This window comes from Rhineura floridana, chromosome 16, assembly GCF_030035675.1.
Source record: "Rhineura floridana isolate rRhiFlo1 chromosome 16, rRhiFlo1.hap2, whole genome shotgun sequence".
NCBI classification, from domain to species: domain Eukaryota; kingdom Metazoa; phylum Chordata; class Lepidosauria; order Squamata; family Rhineuridae; genus Rhineura; species Rhineura floridana.
In genome coordinates, this window is record NC_084495.1 from 18,015,103 (window position 1) to 18,040,862 (window position 25,760).

The window sequence follows — 25,760 nt, forward strand, 5'->3', positions numbered from 1 at the left end:
CTGGATGGACCAATGTATAAGGCAGCCAACCATATGTGTGTGTGTGTATGTGACAGAAAGTGTGAGTGTGTGAGGGATAAAACAGGATCCACTTTGGACTCCACAGCCACCTAATACTTGCTTTTGCCCCACTGTATTGCCGATCACCGGAAGAAATCTAGATGTAATCGAGGAAGTGTAGAAATGGCATGTGAATGGCCTCTGTCCCAATTATTGCCCCAAACCCCTAATTTATGGGGGTGCTGATTGCTTCTGCACACTGTAACTGCAATGTATTGGAATCTGGAGAGTTCAAAATGCAGGCTCTCTGTTCAGAAATGATGAATTCTGTCTGTGAAACAGCCTTTGGGAAAAGTTATTCAGTTAACCAAAACAATGCAGCTTGTCCCATGCTTCTGCTCTGTCAGGTGGGATTGTTTATGGCTTTCTCAAGCTTTGAAGGGATGATGAGTTAATTGGCTTACACATGTTCCCACTTGGCTAATGTAAACACGTAGCCTGATAGTCAAAACAAGCTATTCAGTTGGGGGTGCAGTTGTGTTCTCACGCCAAAACTGTACCATGTGCAGAATCAGGAGAGATCACTTGATGATTAAACCAGCTACCTGGATGATGGGAAGATAATGATCTAATAGATGTAAGGTGTCCCTCCCGGGGGGGAGAGGTGTTGGAGTATAAGTATGGGACCCCTAGATCAAGGAGATTAACCCTCCAGGGGGCTGACATAGCCTCAAAGTATCATCCAGAAACAACATCAAGAAGACTGACGACTCAACCCCTCCCAGGCAAGAATTCTCACTGTGCTGTTGGGAGGTTTCCAGCCAGTGACAAGCACAAGACGGGAGGGAGGCAGAGACTGCTAGCTATTTAGTTTCATTTTAGCTGCTTGCAAATACTGCTCTAATAAACTTTTACTTTCTTCACCACCAGTAGTGTTCATTGCCTTCTGAAGTTCCGAACTTAATTTGTCTTGTGCTTGGCAAGGGCTAGGAATTTGGCATTACACCCACCTAGCACGAGCATGCAACCTCTAAAGATTACCCCCAAGGGAATGAGGCCCTCGACAAGGCAAAAAGAAAGTTCCCTGTGCCTGGGTTAGATTTTTTAACTGAAACTGGGGAGACCCAATCCCTAGTCGTTAGGCCAAGCATGAATGGAAAACAAAGGCCTGCTGTTACCTGGAGTCTCAGATTCTGCAGTTCTTGCTCCAAGGCTCGCTTGCTGTATTCCAGGTCTTTCAGCCGGAACTCTCGGTCTCCATCGTTGTGCCGAAGAGAAAGGAGCTGTTCTTCCAGTGAGCGGCATTTCAGAGTGTACTCTCTGAGGGCTTGCTGTGAACACACAATGCAAAAAAAAGGCAATTTAGACAACATGGGACCAGGTCACCTCCCAGAGCACCTTAGCATGTATATCCTTTCTCAGGTCACTTTAGTCCTTGGGAGGGATGCTCTTAGCAGTGCCCTACGCTCCCAAGGTTCATCTTATGTCCATTAAGACCAGGGCCTTCCATGTGGTAGCACCTGCCCTTTGAGATGCACTCCCAGTGAACACTGGACAGCCACTTAAAGAATTGGCATTTAGGCACCTGCTTAGTACTGATTTGTCCAGCCAGGCTTTCCCTGAGGACTGGTCCAGCTATGTTGGTGTATTTCCTGTTTGTGGTGTATTTGTGTACTCATTTTATGAATGTAATTTTGTTGCTGATTTTATGGTATTTCTTCTTAATGTTGACAGTCTAGAAATGTGGGCAAATAAGTAAACTGCTCCCCTCGCCGTTTTGAAGAATCTTAATTATTGATGGAAGAATTTGACGCCCCACGGACGATCAGATGACTCGCCCTAAGGCAGAACTACATGCTGTGCATTTTTACTCCCATCTTGTTCAGGTACATGGGCCACCATCTGTTTTCTGAATGGTTAGATGCCCATGACACACTACTACAAACTGCTTTTCCAATCTTGAGCTGCTCAATACAAGAATTCAAATTACAGCATACCCGATAGGTGACTGTCCAGCTGCCTCTTGAAGACCTCCAGTGTTGGAGAGCCCACCATCTCCCTAGGTCATTGGTTTCACTGCCATACCGCTCTAACAGTTAGGACATTTTTCCTGATGTTCAGCCGAAATCTGGCTTCCTGTAAGTTGAGCCCATTATTGTGTGTCCTGCACTCTGGGATGATTGAGAAGAGATTCTGGCCCTCCTCTGTGTGGCAACCTTTCAAGTACCTGAAGAGTGCTTGTAATGAGTCTTTTTCTAGCCATCTTTTTTTAAAACAAAACAAAACAAAGAACAGCTGAGCTATGTCACGCCGTAGATTCATTCCCACTGGGCCTTTCTTACTGAGGAGTGGCATTCGGCTGTTTCTGCTTATTGCAATAACTACCTTACAGGTTACTGGAAAGATCTACTATATAACCTGCTGCTGCTTAGCATCTTTCAGGTAAATGTCCCCACCCCCCAGCCCGAGTCAACAACTTAAAAGAAATTTCACACACACACTGGTGTCCCCACCTCCTGAGTCCTGCAGCAATGGTCACATCTGAAGAGGCACTGGAGCAGCTCACCCACCACAGTACAGGAAACAGCAGCAGCCCATGATTAGAGCACGCTGAAGAAGACCTTTTGGCCACGTAGGTGATGCACGAAGCGATCTTTGGTGTTAGCGGGCAGAAACTGCTTCCGACCAAAGGGAAGACTGTTCCATTGAGGCTCATTGCTTCACTCCCAATCACCATGCAAGCTTACCTGCTGTTGGCGATTATTCTCTCGCACCGATGCCAAGAGTGCTTCATACTCCTTTACTTGAGCCTCTTTAAAAACCAGGTCTTTCTCAAGCAACCCTTTGTTCATTTCCAGATTCTGCAGAAGCAAAATAAGCCTTATGAAAAGGTCTTCTTTCAAAGGACTTTTAAGCATTCAGATGGACTCATGTTGCTACGGTGGATATGCAGAACAAAAAAATCTAACCAGGGGGAAAAGTGACGTGTTCATTGCAACGGGTTGAGGCAAATTTGAAAGTTAGTTCAGTACAACTTCTTATTCCTCCTTACTGGACCCAAAGCTAAACATCTCTTAGATGACTTGAACTGGAAGTGGAATCAAACTCCCTAAAACAAAAGCCAGGAAGCAGTGAAAATGAAGTGTGAAGGAGAGCAGAGCAGGAACAGGCACCACAACTCAGCTTCTTATTGGTGCTTGCCCCTTAAAAGGGCTGAGGACTAGGAACTCTGGTGATGGCAAAAGAATATCTGGTTCTTTTTTGATGCTTTTAAAATTTATTTAGAGCATTTGTACCCTGCACTTCAGCTGAAAAGGCTTCCAGAGTGGCTTATATATTAATCCGTTAAAACAAGGCAGTCTTTGCCCATAAATATAAAAGACATAGCACTAAAGGAACAAGGGTTGGGGAGAGTAGAGGAGAAAAAAGCAAACTCAAGTTCTCAGTAAAGAACTCACCCTTCCGTAATTACCACAGTGCATGCCTAAGGGTCATTCTTGAAGAGGAACACCAAAAAACACCGCTTTTGTTTTAACCAAACGAAAACAAGGATGACAAGTTTCTAAAAGGTACTTTGGGGGGGATGGCTAATATGTGAACTAATTTGGAAAGGCTAAAGCTATTTGGCTCTGCCAAACTGGACAACGGAAATTTGTGTTTTCTCAAGCACATGACGTATGACAAGCAGAGTTTCAAAAACATGTAGTGATATGGCACAAGGGTCAGCCATGCAAGAAGGGCTGAGGGGTCAACAATTCTACTGGGTGCACCAGAAGTAGTTTTATGAATCTCCAACTTGTGTAACAAAATATGATCTAGTCAAACACATTTGGACACAACCTAACTAGCATGGTTACCCACCCCTAAATCATCCTGAAGATGGACAAGCTCCTCTCGAAGGTTATTGAACGTAGCAAGGACAAGTCTTATTGACTTATCAGCTGTTACTCTCATCTAGGAAAGAAGGAAAGGGGAAAGTGTTATCTCAGGGTTATTTTAGAGCAACAAGATATTAATTCAAATAAAATAAAAAGTTTAAGGTGCCCAGCACAAAAACTCTTGGATGCATTTGTCTGGAATTTGACAAGCTTTATCCCACTCAGGAGGAGCTATGAAGCATGCAAATTTCATCAAATTCTGCCAAAAAGGGGGGAAAGTTATAGATTTCTGATTTCCCCATAACAGTGAATGGGAAAGTCATAAAGTTTCATTTTTCCAAAACGCAATTCAGACTCGAGTAATAAAGTTTCATTTTTCCAAAACACAATTCAGACTCAGACACCAAACTATATCAGCCTCCGGAGTACTTCAGAGCAAATCAGGCTGTTTTCCAAAGCACTGAATCGGGATCCAAACACAGTTTTGGGAAAATGGCGGGGTATAAATAAAGATAATGATAAAGATAATAATAATAATAATCTTGCGACTGATGTTAGGAATTCTCTCAGTTTCTCATTTTTTGCTATCATAAGTTCAGTTCTCCACATTTCTACATCAGTTTGCCATTAGGAAAAAAAAGGCATCATAAAAAATCATCAACATTTTAATGTGCATTTCTCCTAATATATGTTTATATCCAATTTCACATAATGTACTCATTTTTGCAGAGCAGTATCATGAAGTTTTGTATGTTATTTGCAATCATATCTGCATTCTTATGCACACTGGCTTGAAAACTATGTTGCAAAATTTGGAGAATTTCCAGTTTCAAAGGATGGCTATGTTTTGGTTCTTGTATTGTTTCAGAAAGTACCAATTAGAGAGGTTCGCCTGGGTCAAATTTCTCCACATCCCAAATCGGTGTATATTCCTAAAACTTAAAGTAGGTAAGACACTATGTCTTGCTGATTTTTAAAAATTTTAACTCAATTTTGCTGCAAGCGGGGCCCCATTTATAGAATTTGTAGGGGCTTGTGATCGTTATATACCTCTAAAGGTATAACGCTCTTTCTACCTATTTTAAGCACAAATGCACGCATGAAAGAGTAGTTTCTAGTCAATATTCAATTCCCAACTAGTATTTTTAATTTGGCTCGAGTTAACTGTTGCTTGTTTAAAAATATGTTTTGCTTGGTGTGTTCATGGAAGTAGAAATAAAGATTACAAAATAAGACGGTGTATTTTCAAATCACAAATGTGAAAAGTAAGCATCTACAATGTAATTTGTTAATTTGTTCAGACAAGTCATTGCAAATTCAGTAGTTTTTTAACAGGGTTTTCGCAGCACAAAACCACACATGAATTCCCTTTATTTTTTGCTGATTTCTTCCCAATGCCTCACCTCCAGGAGATATCGGATTTGTTGCTTTGTTGATTCCGAAAGCCCTTTAGGAATCAAACTCTCAATATCTTCCGTCTATTTTTATTTTTTTTAGGAAGGAGACAAGAAACAGAATGAGCGTTAGACATTATTTCTTACTTTCAAAAGTGGTAACAGATACGTGTTTTTATATAATAACAACCACAATAGTAATATATGTAAAAAGTATAAATTATTACTGGCATCTGGCCAGCCCAAAAGCTAGAACTGCAACAGGTCCTTGTTGCCTAGAAAACAGCAGAAGCGGATCACCAGGTGGAGTAAAGCCACTATGCTAATTTCCCGGCAGGTGGGTCACTGTTCCTTGCTGGGAGGGGGACAAGGCAGCGGGAGGCCAGTGGGCAGAGCTAATGCAGAGCTGCCAGTGCACTTGCACAGTGCCGACCTCCCCGCCGCCTTGCCCCTCCCCTCCCAGTAAGCAAGAACCACCCGCCTGCCACAAAGCAACCCTAGCAGCTCTGCCCCACCCGGCAAACCACTTCTGGTAACATGGCTGAGAGGACTGCAACGTCCAGTGGCTCCGTGGCATCAAGAGACCTTGTGGCTCACCCTCACAAAAGAACCTGCACCTCTGTAATGACCAGAGTGCAAACCTAGGGATTGCATTGTGAAGAGGAGCCCCTTGTGAGGAACGTCAGCCAGTAGGGCCTTTTGCTTCACCCAAGCAAAGAAGAAAATGGAAGAATTGCTCTGGGCTATTCAGTGTCTGAAGAACTTCAGCAATTAATGTATTCCTCTCCCTCATACCACCTTAAGGCATCCTTGGTGCGAAACATTTGGCCTGGCAGAAAATGGAATATATGGCCCATATGCTTTTGGCAAGCTTGTCATTTCCACTCTGCTTAACACCATGGCAACCACTAAATCTCTTGCACGCTCAATCTGTTCAGTGTGGAAAGAGTTTTTATCCATCATTGTGAAAAAGTGTTAGAACTATGAGACAGGACATATAATCCATCCATGGTTCTGAATCATTTAAGGAAGCATTCGTCTGAATACCTAGTCATGGTTTAATAACTGGTCACAAACCAGGATGTGAAATGGGTTTGCATTCCATGGTTTGAATTAAGAAACCCTTTTCCATTCCTCTCCAGCCTTTCCGTTTGCAATGTGGCAAGTAGGTCTCACTATCATATCTCTATATACACAACCCTCTACAGGGCCGGGGCTTAGTTCAAGCAGTCTAAAACCCTGGTTTCTCTCTTATATTTGGGTTTTTAACCCCGTTTAACTATGGTTCGATTTTTATGTCTGCAACAAGGGCAAGATATTTGTTATGAGATTCACTGGACTGTAGCCATGGACCCCTGATCAAATATACTGGAAATCTTTAAGAGCACTTACTTGACTTAGACAGTCAATTTCACATCTCCTGTAAGAAAAACATGACATTGTTAGCAAAGCGCTTTTCCAAACGCATGGAATTTTCACTAATCAGCTAAGTATTGTTTTTAACATGCCCTCTTCTGTGAAGTAGGTATAATTAAGCTTTTGTTTTTAATTATAACCTTTTAGCTTCCACAGTTGCAAATGCAAGTCGAAGTAGACAAAATGTATACATCTATACACACACCATCCAACACACACACAAAGACACACACAGAGTTCATCAGTTGTGCCTATTTGTATAAGGACTTCATAACCATTTACATTTATGCAATCAAGGAATATTTCTGTAATGTGTTCCAGTCATGGAACTTCAATTGTGCAACTGGTTGCAGAACAGGGGAGGCTTGTTTTCAAATGCAGAATTCAAGACCTCCTGCTTTCAGAATTTATGCAGTTCCTTGACAAACAGGAAATCAAATGGTTAACAATGGCAAGAAGACTGGAGCTGTAGAATGCAGCAGAACCAACCAGCCCTCCTTCCTTCCAGAAAATTTTGCAAGACATTCCCAAGATTTCTTGAGCACCACAGACAGGGGTGGGCACACAGGTACCTTCCGCCTAGCTTTTCGACATGCTGCAGCAAACAGCTGTAGAGGTTGCTGCTCTTGTGGTGCAGTTCTGCCAGCAGCTCGCCAAAGTATCGACAGTCCAGCTGGTCATTTATCTCATTAATGCATTTCACCTGACAGGAGACAATTAAAGGACTTCATTAAGGCTATTTCACCTGTACATCATGACTGTGGAGGTTGGTGTCCACTGTGACTGGTAGAGTGGAAGGCAGGGAGGCCAACAGTAGGTGGAGCCAGAGCCAATGACAGATGTCAACCAATTCTAGTTTTGCTCCCATCCTTCCCCCTGCTGAGTTCTACATGGGCACCAAGGAGACTAAAAAGGAGGAAGTTGACAGGCAGGGCCATCCTCTTGATTGGTAAGTAATAAGGCCAGCAGATGGAAGTAGCTGAGGGCAGACTTGAGGCTAGTGAGGCAGTGCCCCATTCACCCTAATGGACCACTGCATCGTGAACCATGTTTAATGATGCCGTCAAATGTGTGAAATGATTTGGGGGATTTACTATTATTCCTTTTATTTATTCATTTAATTTCATTCCACAGTCGCTTCCCATGAAATATCCCAAAGTGATTAGCAACAAAAACATCAATAATTTTTCATTAGTATTATTAATAGTAGTAGTAGCGTTATTATATACCCTTTCATTTCAAGAACTACCAAGACAGTTCACAAACAAATGAAAGCCAGGAACAAAATAACAAAGCATAAACCCAATAACAAAAGTGCAAAACAATTACATAAAACCTTCATAATTAAAATATATAATGAAGAAGCCCATTAAAAGAGCATAACAGTCACACACATTTTAAAACAATTTCAAATCCAATACAGATATGGACTAGGATCAGAATCTCCACTTGAGAAGCTGGCTCAAAAGGGAAGGTCTTCAACAGGTGCCAAAAATAAATAAAGACCTTTCCTTTTGAACCAGCTTCCAGATGTTGGACTGCAACCCCCATTGAACTACAACCCCCATCGGCCCTTATTAATAGAGCCACTGGACAGGGATGCTGAGAGCTTAAGTCCAACAACATCTGGAGGGTGCCATGTTGATGACACCTGTGCTGTCAGGATGGATTTGCCTTTATGTTTTTATGATGACTTTTCAGTCCTTGGATGTTCCTAATACGTACTCATAAAACATTTTGATTTTAATGCACTTTTTTTTTTGTAAACCACCTTGTGAGGGCAGTGTGCCCTGAACGGTGAGCTAGAAATTCTTTCAATCTTTATAATGGGGAGTTTTATATATACATACATGTATAGCTAATGGGGAACTCAATATACATAATCAATAAGCAAAAACATTCCTTTATAAAGCTATAAAGGTTTATAACATTTTAATAGTTTAGTTTAACATCTAACAAGTTTAGTAGTCAACCGGAATCTTTTTCCTTCTTGCAGCTGTCTCCCTGACTATGCTGGTTGTTTGGAACTACTTGTACTCAAAACAATTGATAACACTGTGCTGAATATCTCGGTACCTCTAAGACGCAGAAAGAATTGCAGAATAGCAAAGATACTTAGCTCATTAGCTGGAGTGCTTAGCTCACTGTGAAAATGTACTTTCATGTGAAGTACTGAACATTGCCAAATTCACTAGAACACGATGCAGAGAAGTACAGTACCTATGCAATGCCTGTGCAAATGCCTGTGTAATACCTGCGTAATACTGTCACATCTATGTCATTCTGATGTGTTAAATCCTGATTGGTAGATGCTAAAGTCTTTGTCCTGAAATGTATAAAAAACCCAGGCAAACAGTGCCTCAGGGCAGTCCCTCTTGGATACTTCTTGGACGTGTTCTGGGGGACTGACCTTGCATATGCTTGTTTTACCCTTTTGCTTTAAGTCTGTCTCAGAGATTAATATTTAAGGGACGCCCATTAAAGAACCCACAGGAGAAATACAAAATTCTCCAACATTTATTCCATTTTGAAGATCAGAGCTCAAACTTTGGAGAGAAAATAAAGAGAAAATAAGGTGCAACAGTAATGAACTACAATCAGAATCCCCGGCGGCTCCTGAAACAAGCCTGGTCAGCTAAAAACTTTGTGTGTGGGCAGGCAAACAGCAGAAAATGATTCATCCTTATTGGACTCCCTTTCTTCTCTAACTCCCTCCAACGCACTTAAAAAAAAAAAAAGCAACAGCATAGGCTTGGCAAAGCCACCAGCTTCAGTTCTTGCTTTTCCCATGATGAGCATTTGACCTCCTGGAAGCCCAAGGCTTCTTGGAGTGTCCTTATTTAATTCACATGATTAGAATCCAGTCTTCTCCTCTCTCCCCGCAAGCGTTCCACCTTAGTATATTTAATTTCATAATTCTGTGGCTGACAGCATTTTTCTGCTAAGGCATTTGCAAAATTACCTGCTGTTTGCTGGAGGCAAACGAACACACATTTTGATGTAGTTCCCAATGCCATTGGCACGGAAACTGCATTATTATTACTATATTCATATTGCGTTATTCACATTGCAACTTAACGAAACGGCTGAGGTCTAGCTTTCGACTCGTACGCTAACAGCAAGCAGACAGCCTTGTGCAGCCACAAAAGCAGCATCCATGCAGAAGAGGGCAGGTATCAGCAGGCTCAGAGGAATCCCAAGATTTAGACAAGTACAAAATACCTTTAGAAAAAAATTAAGTGGGAATTCCCCCTCCCCCTAAAAAACATCCAATATGGGCTGAGTATGCTCAGAGGCCATGGAATGCTAACTGACCCTTGGGGATGGGTGGGAAATGGAATGGAGTATTCTGGAAGAAGACATCGCTGGCTGGCTGAACAGCAGCATACTGCAACATTTTGTTGCAGGTCCCAATATGGCTGCTACCAGTGGCTTCCCATTCAAGGGCATGATCAAATCCTCCAGGGTTAGCTTTAAGCCATGTTGCAGCTTCAGATGCTCCCATATCATTCACTGGGCCCTGCAAGACAACAGTAACAAGAAGAAGCAACTTTTGGGGAACTTAACATCTATGTTAAATAGGAGTCAATCTTACTGGTTCATAGGTCTGAATGGTGACCTTCTTCACGTTCCCATTTCCGACGTCATTGACACAGATTGGAGTGATGTCATAGGGATTGCCCATCTGGGATTGCTGGCATTGTTGGACCACTTGGACATGTTCCACTGGTTGGCTGATTTGGCACTGGTCGGGTTGGGTGTGCTGGAGGCCAAATTGGTACTGCTTTTCCTAAAACAAACAGAATTTGTTCAGAACCAATGCATTCCACTCAAAGCCTTCCCAGTTGTAACTAGGGGTGGGTGGATCTGTCCATTTGGGATTCTCTCAGTTTCTCATTTTTTCAATCGTAAATTCAGTTCTTCACATTTCCACATCTGGTTTGTGATTTTTCCATCAGCATTTTAGTGCAAATTTCTCAAAATACACACATTTTGTACACTTTTTTAAAATTTTCCCTAATATAATTCATATAGCGCATGCATAAGATTGCAACCTGAAAACAAGTTTGAAAATGGCTTAGAAGAGATTTGTGGGGGCTCCAAGGACATGCAGCTGCTGTTGCACACAGTAGCGTAGTGGCAAATTCAGAAGTGCAGGGTCTCGTCATGATAGTCACAGCCATACCTCCCCCTTCTTTTTGCTACTGAGCTGAGAATGAGATCCTTGCCAATGCCTTCTCCCTCAACAACAGATATCCCTAGGAGCTAATAAGCATGAAAAGGGAGAGTGTTAGCTGCTGAAAAGAGTTTTCTCAGTGGCTGACCCACCTCCTTTCACTTGGATTGGCTCCAATCAGCAGGAAAGGACAAGGAAGCATGTTAGAAGACTCTTCTCTGTGGCTAACACACTCTCCTCTCATGCTGATTGGTTCATAAGATGATGGAGACATAGGGACCCTGTTCTCAAAAAAGTAAGGGGTCTAAGACCCCCCCCCGAGACTCTGGACAACTACACACCTGTGCACACATGCTTGAGCAATCCAGAGCTCAGCCGCTTTGTAGGTGTTTTGATGCAAATCTTTCGAAACCTGGAGCAAAACTGGCTGATCCAGGGCTTAGGGTTGGAAAATGTCCACTAGAGTCATCTTCAAAGTCAGTCTCTAGGTCCATTATGAAAACACTAGCTGAGACCAAATTTTGTTGCTCTCACGGTTGTGGCTTTTGAATTGGTGCTGCAACCAAATCCATGAAGGTGTCTGGCTGGCAATACAGACTCCAGAGAACCTGATGTGGCCATCCCAGAATGCAAAGTTTTACTCTGCTCCGTGGTGGGCCTGACTCCTTAAAATTGTAATGCTGTCAAGGTACAAATTTGATACCATCTTTCCAGTTCTAAAACTGGTGGGCAGGTGTCCTTGGCTGTATCTTTTGGGTCATGCTTGTTTTAGTGCAGCCTTTGCCAATCTGGTGCCTTCCAGATCTTTTGGACTACAACTCCCATCAGCCCCAGCCAGCTGAGGTTGATGGACACTGTTTGTTGTCCAAAGCATCTGGAGGGCACTGGATTTGGTGAAGGCTATTTTAGTGTCCCTGTCCCATTTGTTCCTCTCTGACCAGTTGCAGGTTTATTGGCTGCTTGGACTATTAAGGAAGCCTCCTGAGAAAACCAAGCTGGTTTTGGGGTGGTGGTGAGGCTACTGGCTTAGGTCTCCAGGTTGGTGTCTCCACTTGTCTCTACATCTCAACCAACTCCTTGGAACTTTGCCCACCTACCTGCCCGACCTGAGGTTTTGCACCTAGCTGGAAAGGCGCTTCCTTTGGGGGCTCCCAAGGGCATGTTTCTGCTTTTGGGTAAGAGGTGCTTCTGCCCATCTATGCCTCCTTCCTCAATTTGTAGATTTGGAAAGAGACAGATATTTAAATATAAATCTCTAGTAAACTTTTCCTCACAAGGAAACGAACTCCAAAAAAGACTTTACCTGGAACTTTATACTCCTGAGGGAGATGGGGAATGTAAAACAATACTATCCATTCAGTCTTTTTAAAAAGGTTTCCATTCATCTCTTGCATGGACAGTGCAAGCGCAGCACTGAGCTTTTGTAAAGAAACAGGTGCTTCTTTGTGTCCAGAGGTGTAAACAGTCATGAAAGGGGTGGGGGAAACTGATCCTTTTAGGGATTCAGACAACCCAAATTTAGCTCTGATCTTAGTTGCTGAACTCCCAACCAAAACAGTCAACCGAAGTTCTGAGAAAACCGCTTTTAAATGTTGGGGATGGGTGGGTTTCCTCTTAAAAATAAGAGATGGAGGAAAGCTTCTTACCTGATCTGGATTTAGCAGCTCATATTTCCTGATTGTCTTTTCATATATCACCTTATTTCCATCTCTCAGAAGTGGAGACAGAGGTTCCTGCAAATATAAAACAGGAGTCACACATTTGTACACCAGCACAAAAAGCAGCAGCGGCAGCAGCACCTAAGGAATACAAAGGGGCCGTCCCAATTTGATCCCCAGATGGAGGCGTTAAGATGGCGAACAGCGATAGGGGGGTGGAACATCTTTTTTGCAGGAAATTTTCTGATGGTATTTTTTTTCCGGGGGAGGAGGAATCCATTTTTTAGAAATGCATTGTTTCATAAAATTAATTGGTAACATCATGAATAGATACGATACCAGTCAAATTGGGCAATTAGAACAAATGCAATACCAGTCAAATCTAAAATTCAAGCTGTAATTAACTTTTTTTTCTTGTGACTATCCCTAGGGAGCACGTATATTTATGTGCATAGTACTTTAGGCACGCAAAAATTAACATGTGGATAGTTTTTACTGCCTTCAGTTTTCTTAACATCTAAACGACACAAGTGAAATGCATGCCACTGATTTGCCATGGTTTAAAACAAGGGCAAGGAAGCTTTCTCAGCCCAAGGGCCGCATTGCCTCACGGACAACCCTCTGGGGGCCACTTTCCAGTAGTGAGTGGAGCCAGAGAGAAAAATGGATACTTTTTTTTTTGTACAGTAGGCTACATTTCAACCAAACAGAAGTCAGAGGGCTCTATATACACACATACCCCTCTCTCTCCATCTAGACAAGAGGCATTATCACAGTTCAAGGACACACTCCAGCCAGGCAAAAGCACCCGAGGGTGCAGAGCAGGGCTGCAGAGGTGCGTGGCCTGGAGAGAGTACTGAGGGCCATACAGACAGATGTGAAAGGCATTATTTGGTCGTTGAGCCCAAGGATCTCCATCCCAATTGATAACATCCCATCAGGCTGCAGAGAGACAGAAGCAGGGCCACTCTGCTGGCTCTGCTGAGAGCCCTGTTGGTATTTGGCTCCTCCTCTCTTTCAGATGTAATCTAGCAACAACCATTCCATCATGCTGCAGCAAAAGAAGATTTGGGGAAAAGGGCCTAAGAGATCATCTCCATCTGGCTCCTCCTCAACTGTGATCTAGCAGCAGACATTCCATCAGGCTGCAGCAAAAAGAGAGTTGAGAAAGGTGACTTGGCCCCTCTTCTCTCTGATCAGCTTCTTTTCAAGCTGGCCAATATAAGAACTTTGTAACTTCAAAAACTGGTGCTGAGTTTCCTTGTTTTGCTTTCCCCTCCTCATCTCTTTTTCTTTTGTGTTGTGACTTTTAAATTGTAAGCTTGAGGGCGGGGTCTGTTCTGTTTAGTATCAATCTCACAGAAGCCACTCTAGGGGCTTTTTCAGCTGATGTAAACAGGGTAAAAAAGTTTTTAATAATAAACAAACAAACAAAAACAGAGGAATATTTACTAGTTATTTCAAGAAAAGTAACTTCCAAGTAAAGATTGGATTTCTTTGAACCACACTAAGACTGCAATCCTAACCATTTCTACTCAGAAGTAAGTCCCATGGAATTAACTGGGGCTTCCTCCCAGACGTGGGGTTAGGATTGTAGCCTAAGCTGGTAAAACTAGATACAATTACCCGAGAAGCCCCTGTGGGCACAATGGGATTGATTTCCAAGTAAGCATGCCTATGACTACACTATGAAATGTGCCATGTTAATCTTTTTAAATAAAATATTTCAGTTCATCCAGTTTTGACTACTGGAAAAACTTATTTAAGATATTGATAGAGCATGCAAAGGTTAACACGGCATACTTTTCTGTTTTGTATTATTTACTAGTAAATATAAGCCAAAACAAACATGCTAAACCAGATCTCAAATTAGTCCAAGCCTGTGGGAGGTTTTCCAACGCAATTGTTTTTTGTTGTTTTTTTTTTGGGGGGGGGGGGAATCACTGTCAGTGAGCCTGAATTTACTTCTGCTAGCACAGAAGAGAAAGGGAAAACAGAACAGTCTTTGAATCAACCTGTCAGAGAGTGTGAAACAATGATTTTGCCCTGTAATAGGGGTATCACCTCTTGCAAATACCTATCAAACCTCCCCCACAAACAGCTTGGATCCAACTTTTAAAGAACATGAATGATTACGACAGCAACCAAGTTTTCCTACCTGGCCAGGATTCTCTAATATAACCCTCCGGACAGAGCCTTGGGAATAAGGAGACAATTTCAAGGATGGAGATGAGACTTCCTGTAGAGAAAGAGAGCAAATAAACAGATATTAGGGCTGTGCAATAAAACAGAATGAATCCAAGGAGAGTGGAACCCTGGACCTAAATGCATCCCATGAAATAAAGCCCTATAAATTCAGAAGACCTTATTTTCAAAACTAAAGTGGCTGGGAATTCAAGTTTACACCAAATAATATACCCATATTTAAGAGATTTTGGAGTACAGTAGGGCCCCACTCATACGGTGGGTTAGGTTCCAGACCCCCGCCGAAAAGCGCTGAAAAGTGGAACACTGACAATTAAATGGCACCTGACACCCTTCTCAGAACGTGTCATCCGAAAAACACCAAAAAAGCTGAACAAGCACCATATGAGTGGGGCCCTACTGTAATTGAAAACCACCGTATTAGCGGAACGCCAAAAAGCGGGGCCCTACTGTATTGGAAACAATGCTTGTCCGGCTCATGTACAACACCAAACCAAGCAACATCTCCCTCCTCCCTTCACACATTTGGTTTCAATTGCTTCGCTTGCCGTTACATCTGTTACTATGGTCTGAACTTACCAGCCAAACCAGGAAGCTAGGGTTTGTTCTTGCCCTCCAAACCTGGATTGCAAACCAACTTCAAACTATGGTGTACGGTCCTGGTTTGGAAGGGAAAGCCAGCTTGCATGCAACAACAAACCACAGCTGAAGCAGAGGGCATGAAGGAAGGAGGGAACTTGTCAGCACAGAAGAGCACATGCTTTGTATGCAAAAGGTCCCAGTTAAATTCCTGGCATCTTCGATAGGTCTGGAAAAGAATCCTTTCTGGAACCCATGGACAGCTGCTGCCAAACAGTGCAGACAATACTGAGCTAGATGGACCAGTGGTCTATGCCACTCAAAAATCAAAAGCAGCCCATATATTTTAAGCTGAGCTTAATATTTGATTAACAGCTACTTAAATGATTTCTAGCCCATGCTAGAAAATGATTCTTTCCCAAAATGATTCTTTCTCAAAATTGTAACATCAAGGCTCTAATAATCCTATAAATCTTATATGCATTTAACTGAAAGCAAGCCCCAAGGAACTCTCTAGTACTTCCTTCTGAGTTAACATGCATAGGACTGTGCTGTAAATATTTTAAAAGTAGTGATAATGCCCAAGTGCATTGTTTAGTTGCAGAAAGCATCTGAAGTGGAGCTGAAGAATTTATAGACTATCCCAAAGTTCCAAAGTGCCCTCTGGAGTATACGGTAGGACGTCAGGCTCCATCTAAATGGTTAGAGAAGTCCTAGCAGATGGGGGAAATTTGTGCATGCATCAAAGTTCCAGTGTGTGCTAGCAATCATTCATTGAATAAAGGGCACAGATGTTTAACGGACTAAAGCCAGTAAATAATCTCTATGTTCTGCAGATTTAAGAAGGAGCTACAGTTCAGTGGCAGAACACAAACCTCCCAGGTTCAGTCCCAATTAAAAAGAACTATGGCAGCATATGATGCAAAATCTCGTGCTTGAAATCCTGGAGAGCCACTGCGAGACAGTGTATACCAGCTTTTCCCCACCTGGTGCTGACTGGGGCTGATGGGAATTGTAGTCCAAAACATCTGGAGGGCACCAGGTTGGGGAAGGCTGTTATAGACAATAGTGGAAGAGATGGACCAAATAGCCTAGCATGGACAAGGCAGCTTCATATGTTCACCTGTCGGCAAGCCCTTATCATTTGATTAACAGCGCAATTCTATGCATGGTCATTCAGACGTCAGCCCACTGAGTTCAACGCAGCTTACTCTCAGGTAGGGATGGAAGGGCCTGTCCATTTCGATGCCCTCAGTTTCTCATTTTTCCAATCTTAAATTCAGTTCTCCTCATTTCTGCAGCCTTCTCATGAAAATTTATCAGCATGACAATACAAATTTCTCCTAATAAACACATTTTTGTATGCAGATTTGACTAATGCATACGTTTTTGCAAGCGATTCTCCCTACTATAATGCATTTTTGTATGTTATTTTCACTCACATATAATTTTTTATCAACACTTTCCCCTAATATATGCACTGGTTGGTTGGAGATCTGCATCGCAAAATTCAGGTAAGTGCGAATTTCAAAGGATGGCTGTGTTTTGGTTTTCATGTCATTTCAGAAAGTGCAAACTTGACAGACTTGACTTTAAATGCAAACTGAACTGAATTCCTTGCCCAATCCCGACTCCCAGGGATGTGTGGACAGCAGGGGTAATCAATCTGGTGCCCCCTCCAGGTGTTCTTGGACTCCACCCCCCCATCAGCCCCAGCAAGCATGGCCAATGGCCAGAGACAATGGGAGCTATTCCACCCCATTGGCTACTCCTGGTGCTATTATAAAAAGTGCATCACCCTACACTGTGTTTCTTGTGTCATCCCCTTACCTATGGAAAGCAATGAGAACTTATTTATTTATTTAGATCATTTCTATATCGCTTAATAAATAAATATATCTCGAAGAGGCTTACAGAAAATCAAAACAACAGAAAACTTAAACAACAAACGTTGCAAAAATACACAATGGAGGCAGTGATGACCACCAACTTGGATGGCTTTAAAACAGGAACAGACAAGGACATGGATGATAAGGCTATCCATGGCTACTAGCCATGATGGCTCTGCTCTGCCCCCAGTCAGTATGCTTCCGAACACCAGTTGATGGAAACCAATGGAGGAAAGAATGCTCTTGCGCTCAGGTCCTGCTTGCAGGCTTCCCATGGGCAACTGGTCAGCCACTGTGAGAACAGGTTGCTGAACTAGATGGGCCATTGGCCTGATCCAACAGGCTCTTGTGTTCTTATATTATAATAAGGTAAGAAATTACTAATTAGTAATTAGTACAACTAATTACTAATTACTAAAGGTAAGAAATTACTAATAAACATAAACTAATACTAAATTTGGCTGCCCATTTGCTACCGGGCCAAGTTCAAGGTTCTAGTTCTGGTGTACAAAGCCCTCTACAGCTTGGGACCAGATACCTGAAAGACCGTCTTACCCATTATATACCTAGTTGATCACTGTGCTCTGCAGGTGAAGGCCTCTTGCAGATACCATATCATCAGGAGGTCCGTTCTGCACAACATAGGAAACGGAGCTATAGTGTGGCGGCACCTACCCAGTAAATTCCCTCCCCTTAAATATTAGGCAGGCACCATCTCTGGTATCTTTTCGGTGCCTATTGAAGACTTTCCTCTTTCAACAAGCCTTTTAAGTTAAGACCTATCCCAGTCTACGTCTGTGCTGCAATTGCTTTTAATATGTTTTTTAAACCTTTTTTTCTCCTAAACAATAAGTTTTTTTAACCCTTTTAATTTAAGATGTTTTTAAAGCTTTTTTAAAGAATGTTTTTAAAGTTGTTTTGTTTTAATGTATTTTAAGCTCTGTTTTTATGATGTTTTAAAGTGTTTTTACTGCTTTTGTTTGCTGCCCTGGGCCCTTGCTGGGAGGAAGGGCGGGATATAAATTAAATGATTAGATAGACAGACAGATGGACGGACGGACAGATTTCTTCTGACACACACCTCCCCTCTCAGCCTCCTGGCTCTCACCCAGGCCCCAAACACAGCTCACCCCCATAAAATCTCACAACCAAGAGGGTTCCTGGAAGCTGTTGACATCACCCTAATCTCTCACTCGAGGCTAGCTGCCCACAGCTGTGCCCTGTCTAGCAGTCAGCTGCACTGCACAAACTCAGTACCAAGCTACAGCAGGTTTAGCTTGGTGAGTTTCCCAGGGGGTCCCAAAGATGACAAACAGGACACTCCTCCACTCCCAGGTCTTTCTCTGACCTCTGTGCACCTCTCCTCCTCCTCTTCCTCCTCCAGCTGCACATGTCAAAGCTGTTGACACAACCAGAAAGTGGGAATTGTATTCCCAATGCAAACTGAGGACTTATTGGGGCAGTTTTACTGATCAGTTGACTTTGGTTGGAGTCAGGTTTCCCCACTTCAAAGGTTTGGTTTTTGGAGATTGCTAGATGATAAGGAATGACACAACCCAACCATTTCTGTCATATGATCAGCTCTCAAGATCATCGTTATCAATAAGGGCTTTTTGCGGTTTGCCAAAAATGGCATCAACCTGAGAACCAATTCCGTGTTGAGGTTCCTCCACTGAGCCCAATTCCAGGAATCCTCTACCATGTACCCTTCTACAGTATGGGGAAACTGTTTTTTCTCAATCCATTTTATGCTGTAGCAGTCAGGGACCACAGCCAACTCCTAGCTGGTCTGGCAGTGATGACAGAGAGAGAACGAGCCTGTAAATCTGAGTGTTTATTGCACTACTAATGATAGTCGGCAGGAATCAATTGAAAAAGGAAGACATTCTGAATAGCAGATGGTTGGCTGTGAGAGCAGGGTGCTGGACTAGACTGGTCATTGGCCTGATCCAGCAGGCTCTTCTTAGGTTCAGATCAGGATCACAGGAAGCTGCCTTATACTGAGCCAGAGCATTGCTCCATTTAGTCTGGCACTGTAGACACTGACCCAGGGTTTCAGACAGGGGTTTCTCCCAGCCCTACTTCAAGACACCAAGGATTGAACCTGGGACCCTGTGTTAGTGGTAGAGCATGCAGAACATATGCTCTACCACTAACACAGCCAAACGGAGCCCTTTTAAACCACCTTGATTTCAATGTGACTTAGAAATGCTTAATGTTGGCTAGATCATGTACCAAATTGTGCCTGCTTATTCACTTTGCCACAATTCGTTTCAGCCTTCAAAATATATTTTCGAAGCAAGCAAGGATTTTGTTTGCTGCACATATATTTTGTCGGATTAGATAACAGCCATTTCAAAGTAGGTCAACTGATCTCAAACACAGAATTAATGCATCTTTCTCACTGTGCAAACAGCCTGGAGCAACTTTTCAAGCTGCCTCTTATAACAGATGAGTCAGAACGATAACTCAGTGCAGAAAGGAATCTTAACTAAATGCCAATTATTATAAATTAGAAAACCTCAAAGTTATAAGTGTTGTTGCTGACTTGCCACAGAGCTTCATAGATGCCTCTTTTTTCCTCCCACGTCTGTACCAGTTCTGATGATAAAAGTTTGCATTAAGTGGAATAATCTAAAGGGCTCTTGTCCCAAAACCTGGAGCTAGCACTGACAGGCTGGAATCTTCAGTCTCATCCTACCAAATCAGTAGCAGCCATTGAGTTAAGGACCCCTCCAGACTAGGGTTTATTTTTTGGAGGGGGCAGAATAGGATCCATTGGCTGGTGTCGGTTCGAAAGCATTCTGTTGACTTTACTGGCTGGTACCGTTTCAAATTCGTTCTTTGTCAGCAAGCTGCTGCTTTTACCAATGCAGATTTTCCCCCACGAAAATAATAATTGATATTAATATCAATATTTTGAAAGGAAATGTAAATACAATAAAGGAAATATTGATAAAACACTGATATTAATATCAATATTTTAGACACTGGTTTATTTTTTAAAATAAAATCCATCCCCAAAGATAGCCGCAGAAAATCACTACATCCGATCCGCAACTATAGTGAATGAGTGAATTAAGGGAACATTCAGTACTAAATCAAGCACATCCCTAGTTGGGGGCAAGGACTATTCAAGATGCCACTGACACGATAACAGTGCATTAGTGCTGTTTAGAGGGGCACGCGTGCACTATAGTGCAACCAAAGTGGAGGAAAAACTCACCCCAGAACATTTATGGAATAAAAAGTTACAGGATTTCAGCAGAAAGTTACAGGACAAACAATATATCCACACCAAAACTTTTGCAGTCACCAACAGTACTGAAAACAGGATCATGTATAACTACCCTGACACCATCATGAGCCCAAATAATCATGAATGTAGAATGAAAAGGGCATCTGAAGGGCCACAAAAACTAAAGGGAAATGGGTCACCTGGCTCTTCAATCTGCCATTCTGCTCTCACCTGCCCCATTGGCCAATCTACCTGCCAACCATCAATTTAAACTCAAGACTATATCACACCGAGGTGCCTTTTTTAAAATAAATATTTCATTCATATTCTCAACGCAAACAGTTTTCAGCAGATCCTCATAAAACTTGCCTGAACAGCACCCTATAGCCTCAGGGGCCTGGGAAATATAGAAGTCTAGCTCCACGAGCTAGAGGGAGCCCCAGCTGACGAAGTGTCAAGGCGAGTTAAGCAGCACAGAGAGTTCGGCAGCAGGGCAAGGAGGCCAGGGCCCCCCACTCTGCCTGTCTGTTCCCTGACCTCAACTAAACCGCAGTCTCCAACCCATTGACGTAATAAACCTTAAACAAAACTATGCAGGTAAGAAGCCAGCAGGGGTGTGGGGGCTTTCCAGTGTTTTGCACCGCCTGCAGCATGTACGACTATCTGCCTGTTGGACAGAAGTCGTGGGTGTGCTCTCGGTGCAATGAGCTCCTGGCTCTCCAGGAACGACTTCATTTCCTTGAGGCCAAGGTGGCGGACCTGGAAAAGCTGAGAGAGGCAGAGAGGTGTGTGGAGGAGGCCTTCAGGGACGTTATAGCTGTGTCCCACTCCAACGATGATAGCTCTCCTGCTATCATGGAGAACGATGGTCTCGGGGAAGGAGAGCATCCAGCTGAGGAAGAGGGAAACGATCCCTTAGAAGGGACCTATTCCTTGGGGGATGAGCAGCTATCCTCTCGTGCCGAGGATATATCTCCAGGGGGTGGAGGGATCCTTGTAGTGGGTGATTCGATCATTAGGAACATAGACAGTGGGGTGTGTGATGGGCGTGTAGACCGCAAGGTGTTTTGCCTGCCTGGTGCGAAGGTTGCGGATATCGCCCGTCGTTTAGATAGTTTGGTAGACAGTGCTGGGAAGGAGTCAGTGGTCATGGTGCACGTTGGCACCAACGACATGGGGAAATGCAGCCGTGAGGTCCTGGAAGCAAAATTTAGGTTGCTAGGTAGGATGCTGAAAGCCAGGACCTCCAAGGTGGCTTTCTCTGAAATGCTACCAGTTCCACGCGCAGGACCAGCCAGACAGGCCCAGCTTCGCAGTCTCAATGCGTGGATGAGACGATGGTGTCGGGTGGAAGGGTTCGGATTTGTTAGGCACTGGGGAGCATTTTGGGACAAGCCAGGCCTGTACAAAAGGGACGGGCTCCACTTGAACCAGAATGGAACCAGACTGCTGGCACTAAAAATTAAAAAGGTAGCAGAGCAGCTTTTAAACTGACTGAGGGGGGAAACCCGACAGGAGCTGAGAAAGGTCCGGTTCGGAATAAACCTCCCCCCTGGGATAAAAACCAAAGAAATGATGAAATTTTAAAAGGAGTAGGCCTAGAAGTAGGCATTGTGAGAGCAGGGGCACAGGATATAAATTCAGAAGAGCAAAATTACCACAGGCCTAACCACAAGTGCCAAAGACACTTGAAGAGAGACACTGCTTACAAGTGCCTGTACGCTAATGCTAGGAGCCTCCGAACCAAGATGGGAGAACTGGAGTGCTTGGTCTTAGAGAAGAGCATTGATATAGTGAGCATAACGGAGACCTGGTGGAATGGAGAAAACCAGTGGGATACGGTTATCCCTGGATATAAACTATATCCGAAGGACAGGGAAGGACGTATTGGTGGCGGAGTCGCTCTATACGTGAAAGAAGGCATTGAATCCAGCAAGCTCGAAACCCCAAAAGAGGCAGACTCCTCCACAGAATCATTGTGGGTGGTGATACCATGCCCCAGGAGGGACTTAATACTGGGAACGATCTATCGTCCCCCTGATCAAAATGCTCAGGGAGACCTTGAGATGAGATGTGAAATTGAGGAAGCATCCAAACTAGGAAATGTGGTAGTAATGGGTGACTTCAACTACCCGGACATAAACTGGCTGCATATGTGTTCCAGTCATGACAAAGAAGCAAAGTTTCTAGATATTCTAAATGACTATTCCCTAGACCAGTTGGTCATGGAACCGACCAGAGGGATGGCAACCCTGGACTTAATCCTCAGTGGGGACCGGGACCTGGTGCGAGATGTAAGTGTTGTTGAACCGATTGGGAGCAGTGACCACAGTGCTATTAAATTAAACATACATGTAACTGGCCAATTGCCACGAAAATCCAACACGGTCACATTTGACTTCAAAAGAGGAAACTTCACAAAAATGAGGGGATTGGTAAAAAGAAAGCTGAAAAACAAAGTCCAGAGGGTCACATCACTCGAAAATGCTTGGAAGTTGTTTAAAAACACTATATTAGAAGCTCAACTGGAGTGCATACCGCAGATCAGAAAAGGTACCACCAGGGCCAAGAATATGCCAGCATGGTTAACGAGCAAAGTCAAGGAAGCTCTTAGAGGCAAAAAGTCTTCCTTCAGAAAATGGAAGTCTTGTCCGAATGAAGAAAATAAAAAAGAACACAAACTCTGGCAAAAGAAATGCAAGAAGACAATAAGGGATGCTAAAAAAGAATTTGAGGAGCACATTGCTAAGAACATAAAAACCAACAACAAAAAATTCTATAAATACATTCAAAGCAGGAGACCATCTAGGGAGACAATTGGACCCTTGGATGATAAGGGAGTCAAAGGTGTACTAAAGAACGATAAGGAGATTGCAGAGAAGCTAAATAAATTCTTTGCATCTGTCTTCACAGTGGAAGATATAGGGCAGATCCCTGAACCTGAACTAACATTTGCAGGAAGGGATTCTGAGGAACTAAGACAAATAGTGGTAACGAGAGAGGAAGTTCTAAGCTTAATGGACAATATAAAAACTGACAAATCACCGGGCCCGGATGGCATCCACCCGAGAGTTCTCAAAGAACTCAAAGGTGGAATTGCTGATCTGCTAACTAAAATATGTAACTTGTCCCTCGGGTCCTCCTCCGTGCCTGAGGACTGGAAAGTGGCAAATGTAACGCCAATCTTCAAAAAGGGATCCAGAGGGGATCCCGGAAATTACAGGCCAGTTAGCTTAACTTCTGTCCCTGAAAACTGGTAGAAAGTATTATTAAAGCTAGATTAACTAAGCACATAGAAGAACAAGCCTTGCTGAAGCAGAGCCAGCATGGCTTCTGCAAGGGAAAGTCCTGTCTCAGTAACCTATTAGAATTCTTTGAGAGTGTCAACAAGCATATAGATAGAGGGGATCCAGTGGACATAGTGTACTTAGACTTTCAAAAAGCGTTTGACAAGGTACCTCACCAAAGGCTTCTGAGGAAGCTTAGCAGTCATGGAATAAGAGGAGAGGTCCTCTTGTGGATAAGGAATTGGTTAAGAAGCAGAAAGCAGAGAGTAGGAATAAACGGACAGTTCTCCCAATGGAGGGCTGTAGAAAGTGGAGTCCCTCAAGGATCGGTATTGGGACCTGTACTTTTCAACTTGTTCATTAATGACCTAGAATTAGGAGTGAGCAGTGAAGTGGCCAAGTTTGCTGACGACACTAAATTGTTCAGGGTTGTTAAAACAAAAAGGGATTGCGAAGAGCTCCAAAAAGACCTCTCCAAACTGAGTGAATGGGCGGAAAAATGGCAAATGCAATTCAATATAAACAAGTGTAAAATTATGCATATTGGAGCAAAAAATCTGAATTTCACATATACGCTCATGGGGTCTGAACTGGCGGTGACCGACCAGGAGAGAGACCTCGGGGTTGTAGTGGACAGCACAATGAAAATGTCGACCCAGTGTGCGGCAGCTGTGAAAAAGGCAAATTCCATGCTAGCAATAATTAGGAAAGGTATTGAAAATAAAACAGCCGATATCATAATGCCGTTGTATAAATCTATGGTGCGGCCGCATTTGGAATACTGTGTACAGTTCTGGTCGCCTCATCTCAAAAAGGATATTATAGAGTTGGAAAAGGTTCAGAAGAGGGCAACCAGAATGATCAAGGGGATGGAGCGACTCCCTTACGAGGAAAGGTTGCAGCATTTGGGGCTTTTTAGTTTAGAGAAAAGGCAGGTCAGAGGAGACATGATAGAAGTGTATAAAATTATGCATGGCATTGAGAAAGTGGATAGAGAAAAGTTCTTCTCCCTCTCTCATAATACTAGAACTCGTGGACATTCAAAGAAGCTGAATGTTGGAAGATTCAGGACAGACAAAAGGAAGTACTTCTTTACTCAGCGCATAGTTAAACTATGGAATTTGCTCCCACAAGATGCAGTAATGGCCACCAGCTTGGATGGCTTTAAAAGAAGATTAGACAAATTCATGGAGGACAGGGCTATCAATGGCTACTAGCCATGATGGCTGTGCTGTGCCACCCTAGTCAGAGGCAGCATGCTTCTGAAAACCAGTTGCCGGAAGCCTCAGGAGGGGAGAGTGTTCTTGCACTCGGGTCCTGCTTGCGGGCTTCCCCCAGGCACCTGGTTGGCCACTGTGAGAACAGGATGCTGGACTAGATGGGCCACTGGCCTGATCCAGCAGGCTCTTCTTATGTTCTTATGTTCTTAAGTCATGCTTTTAAGCTCCCCAGCTTAGGTGGAGTAAGCTAAAAATTATTGAGCCTGTCTCTTATCAACCCACAAGCTCATATAAGCTGCAGGGAATGAAAGAAGATATTAAAGTGGAATCAAAGTCTAATCTTCAGAGATTTATAAAGGATGGGTTTCCAAATCCTATAGAGAATAAGATACTTAAAAAGCCCTGCGGGATGTTTCTCTTACACAGGGAGGCGCTTGCCAATTTTCAAAAGTAAGGATTTTATATTTTTTTTTGCAAAACGTGATTTCAGTCACCTAACAGTGACTTCCCTGGAAGAGCTAAGTCCAACATTCGATTTTACCAAAACATGCCTAATGATCAAGAGATATTTGTAAACATAATTTGTGAAAAACCTGTATCAGCTAGGGCCTAGCAGAATTTTAGGGGAAAGCTAGATCATTGGGGCCAAAGTGGATGCACAGGGGACAGCCCTACTTGTTTACTTTGTGTAGCCTGCAAGTTCCTTGTCTTACCTTAAAGTGTGGGGGGTCCAAGTTGGCCCCTGAGGCCATTGTCCCCAAACCATGCCCACCCATCCATCAGCTGACATCACTCAGGGTTAAATCCTGTGTCGGCTGT

General features: G+C 43.2%; 1 protein-coding gene across 1 annotated transcript in view; it reads right to left on the reverse strand.

Annotated features, from left to right (window-relative positions):
• Positions 1 to 25,760, reverse strand: part of POF1B (POF1B actin binding protein) — a 54,630-nt gene that overhangs the window by 11,089 nt on the left and 17,781 nt on the right. Inside the window, exons 3-11 of the mRNA XM_061598129.1 lie at positions 14,682 to 14,762; positions 12,512 to 12,598; positions 10,284 to 10,478; positions 7,261 to 7,391; positions 6,665 to 6,692; positions 5,282 to 5,356; positions 3,862 to 3,954; positions 2,748 to 2,861; positions 1,179 to 1,331 (exon numbers count right to left, since the gene is read on the reverse strand). Of these exons, the coding sequence (XP_061454113.1) occupies positions 1,179 to 1,331; positions 2,748 to 2,861; positions 3,862 to 3,954; positions 5,282 to 5,356; positions 6,665 to 6,692; positions 7,261 to 7,391; positions 10,284 to 10,478; positions 12,512 to 12,598; positions 14,682 to 14,762 (957 nt within the window). The remainder of the gene's footprint in view (positions 1 to 1,178; positions 1,332 to 2,747; positions 2,862 to 3,861; positions 3,955 to 5,281; positions 5,357 to 6,664; positions 6,693 to 7,260; positions 7,392 to 10,283; positions 10,479 to 12,511; positions 12,599 to 14,681; positions 14,763 to 25,760) is intronic.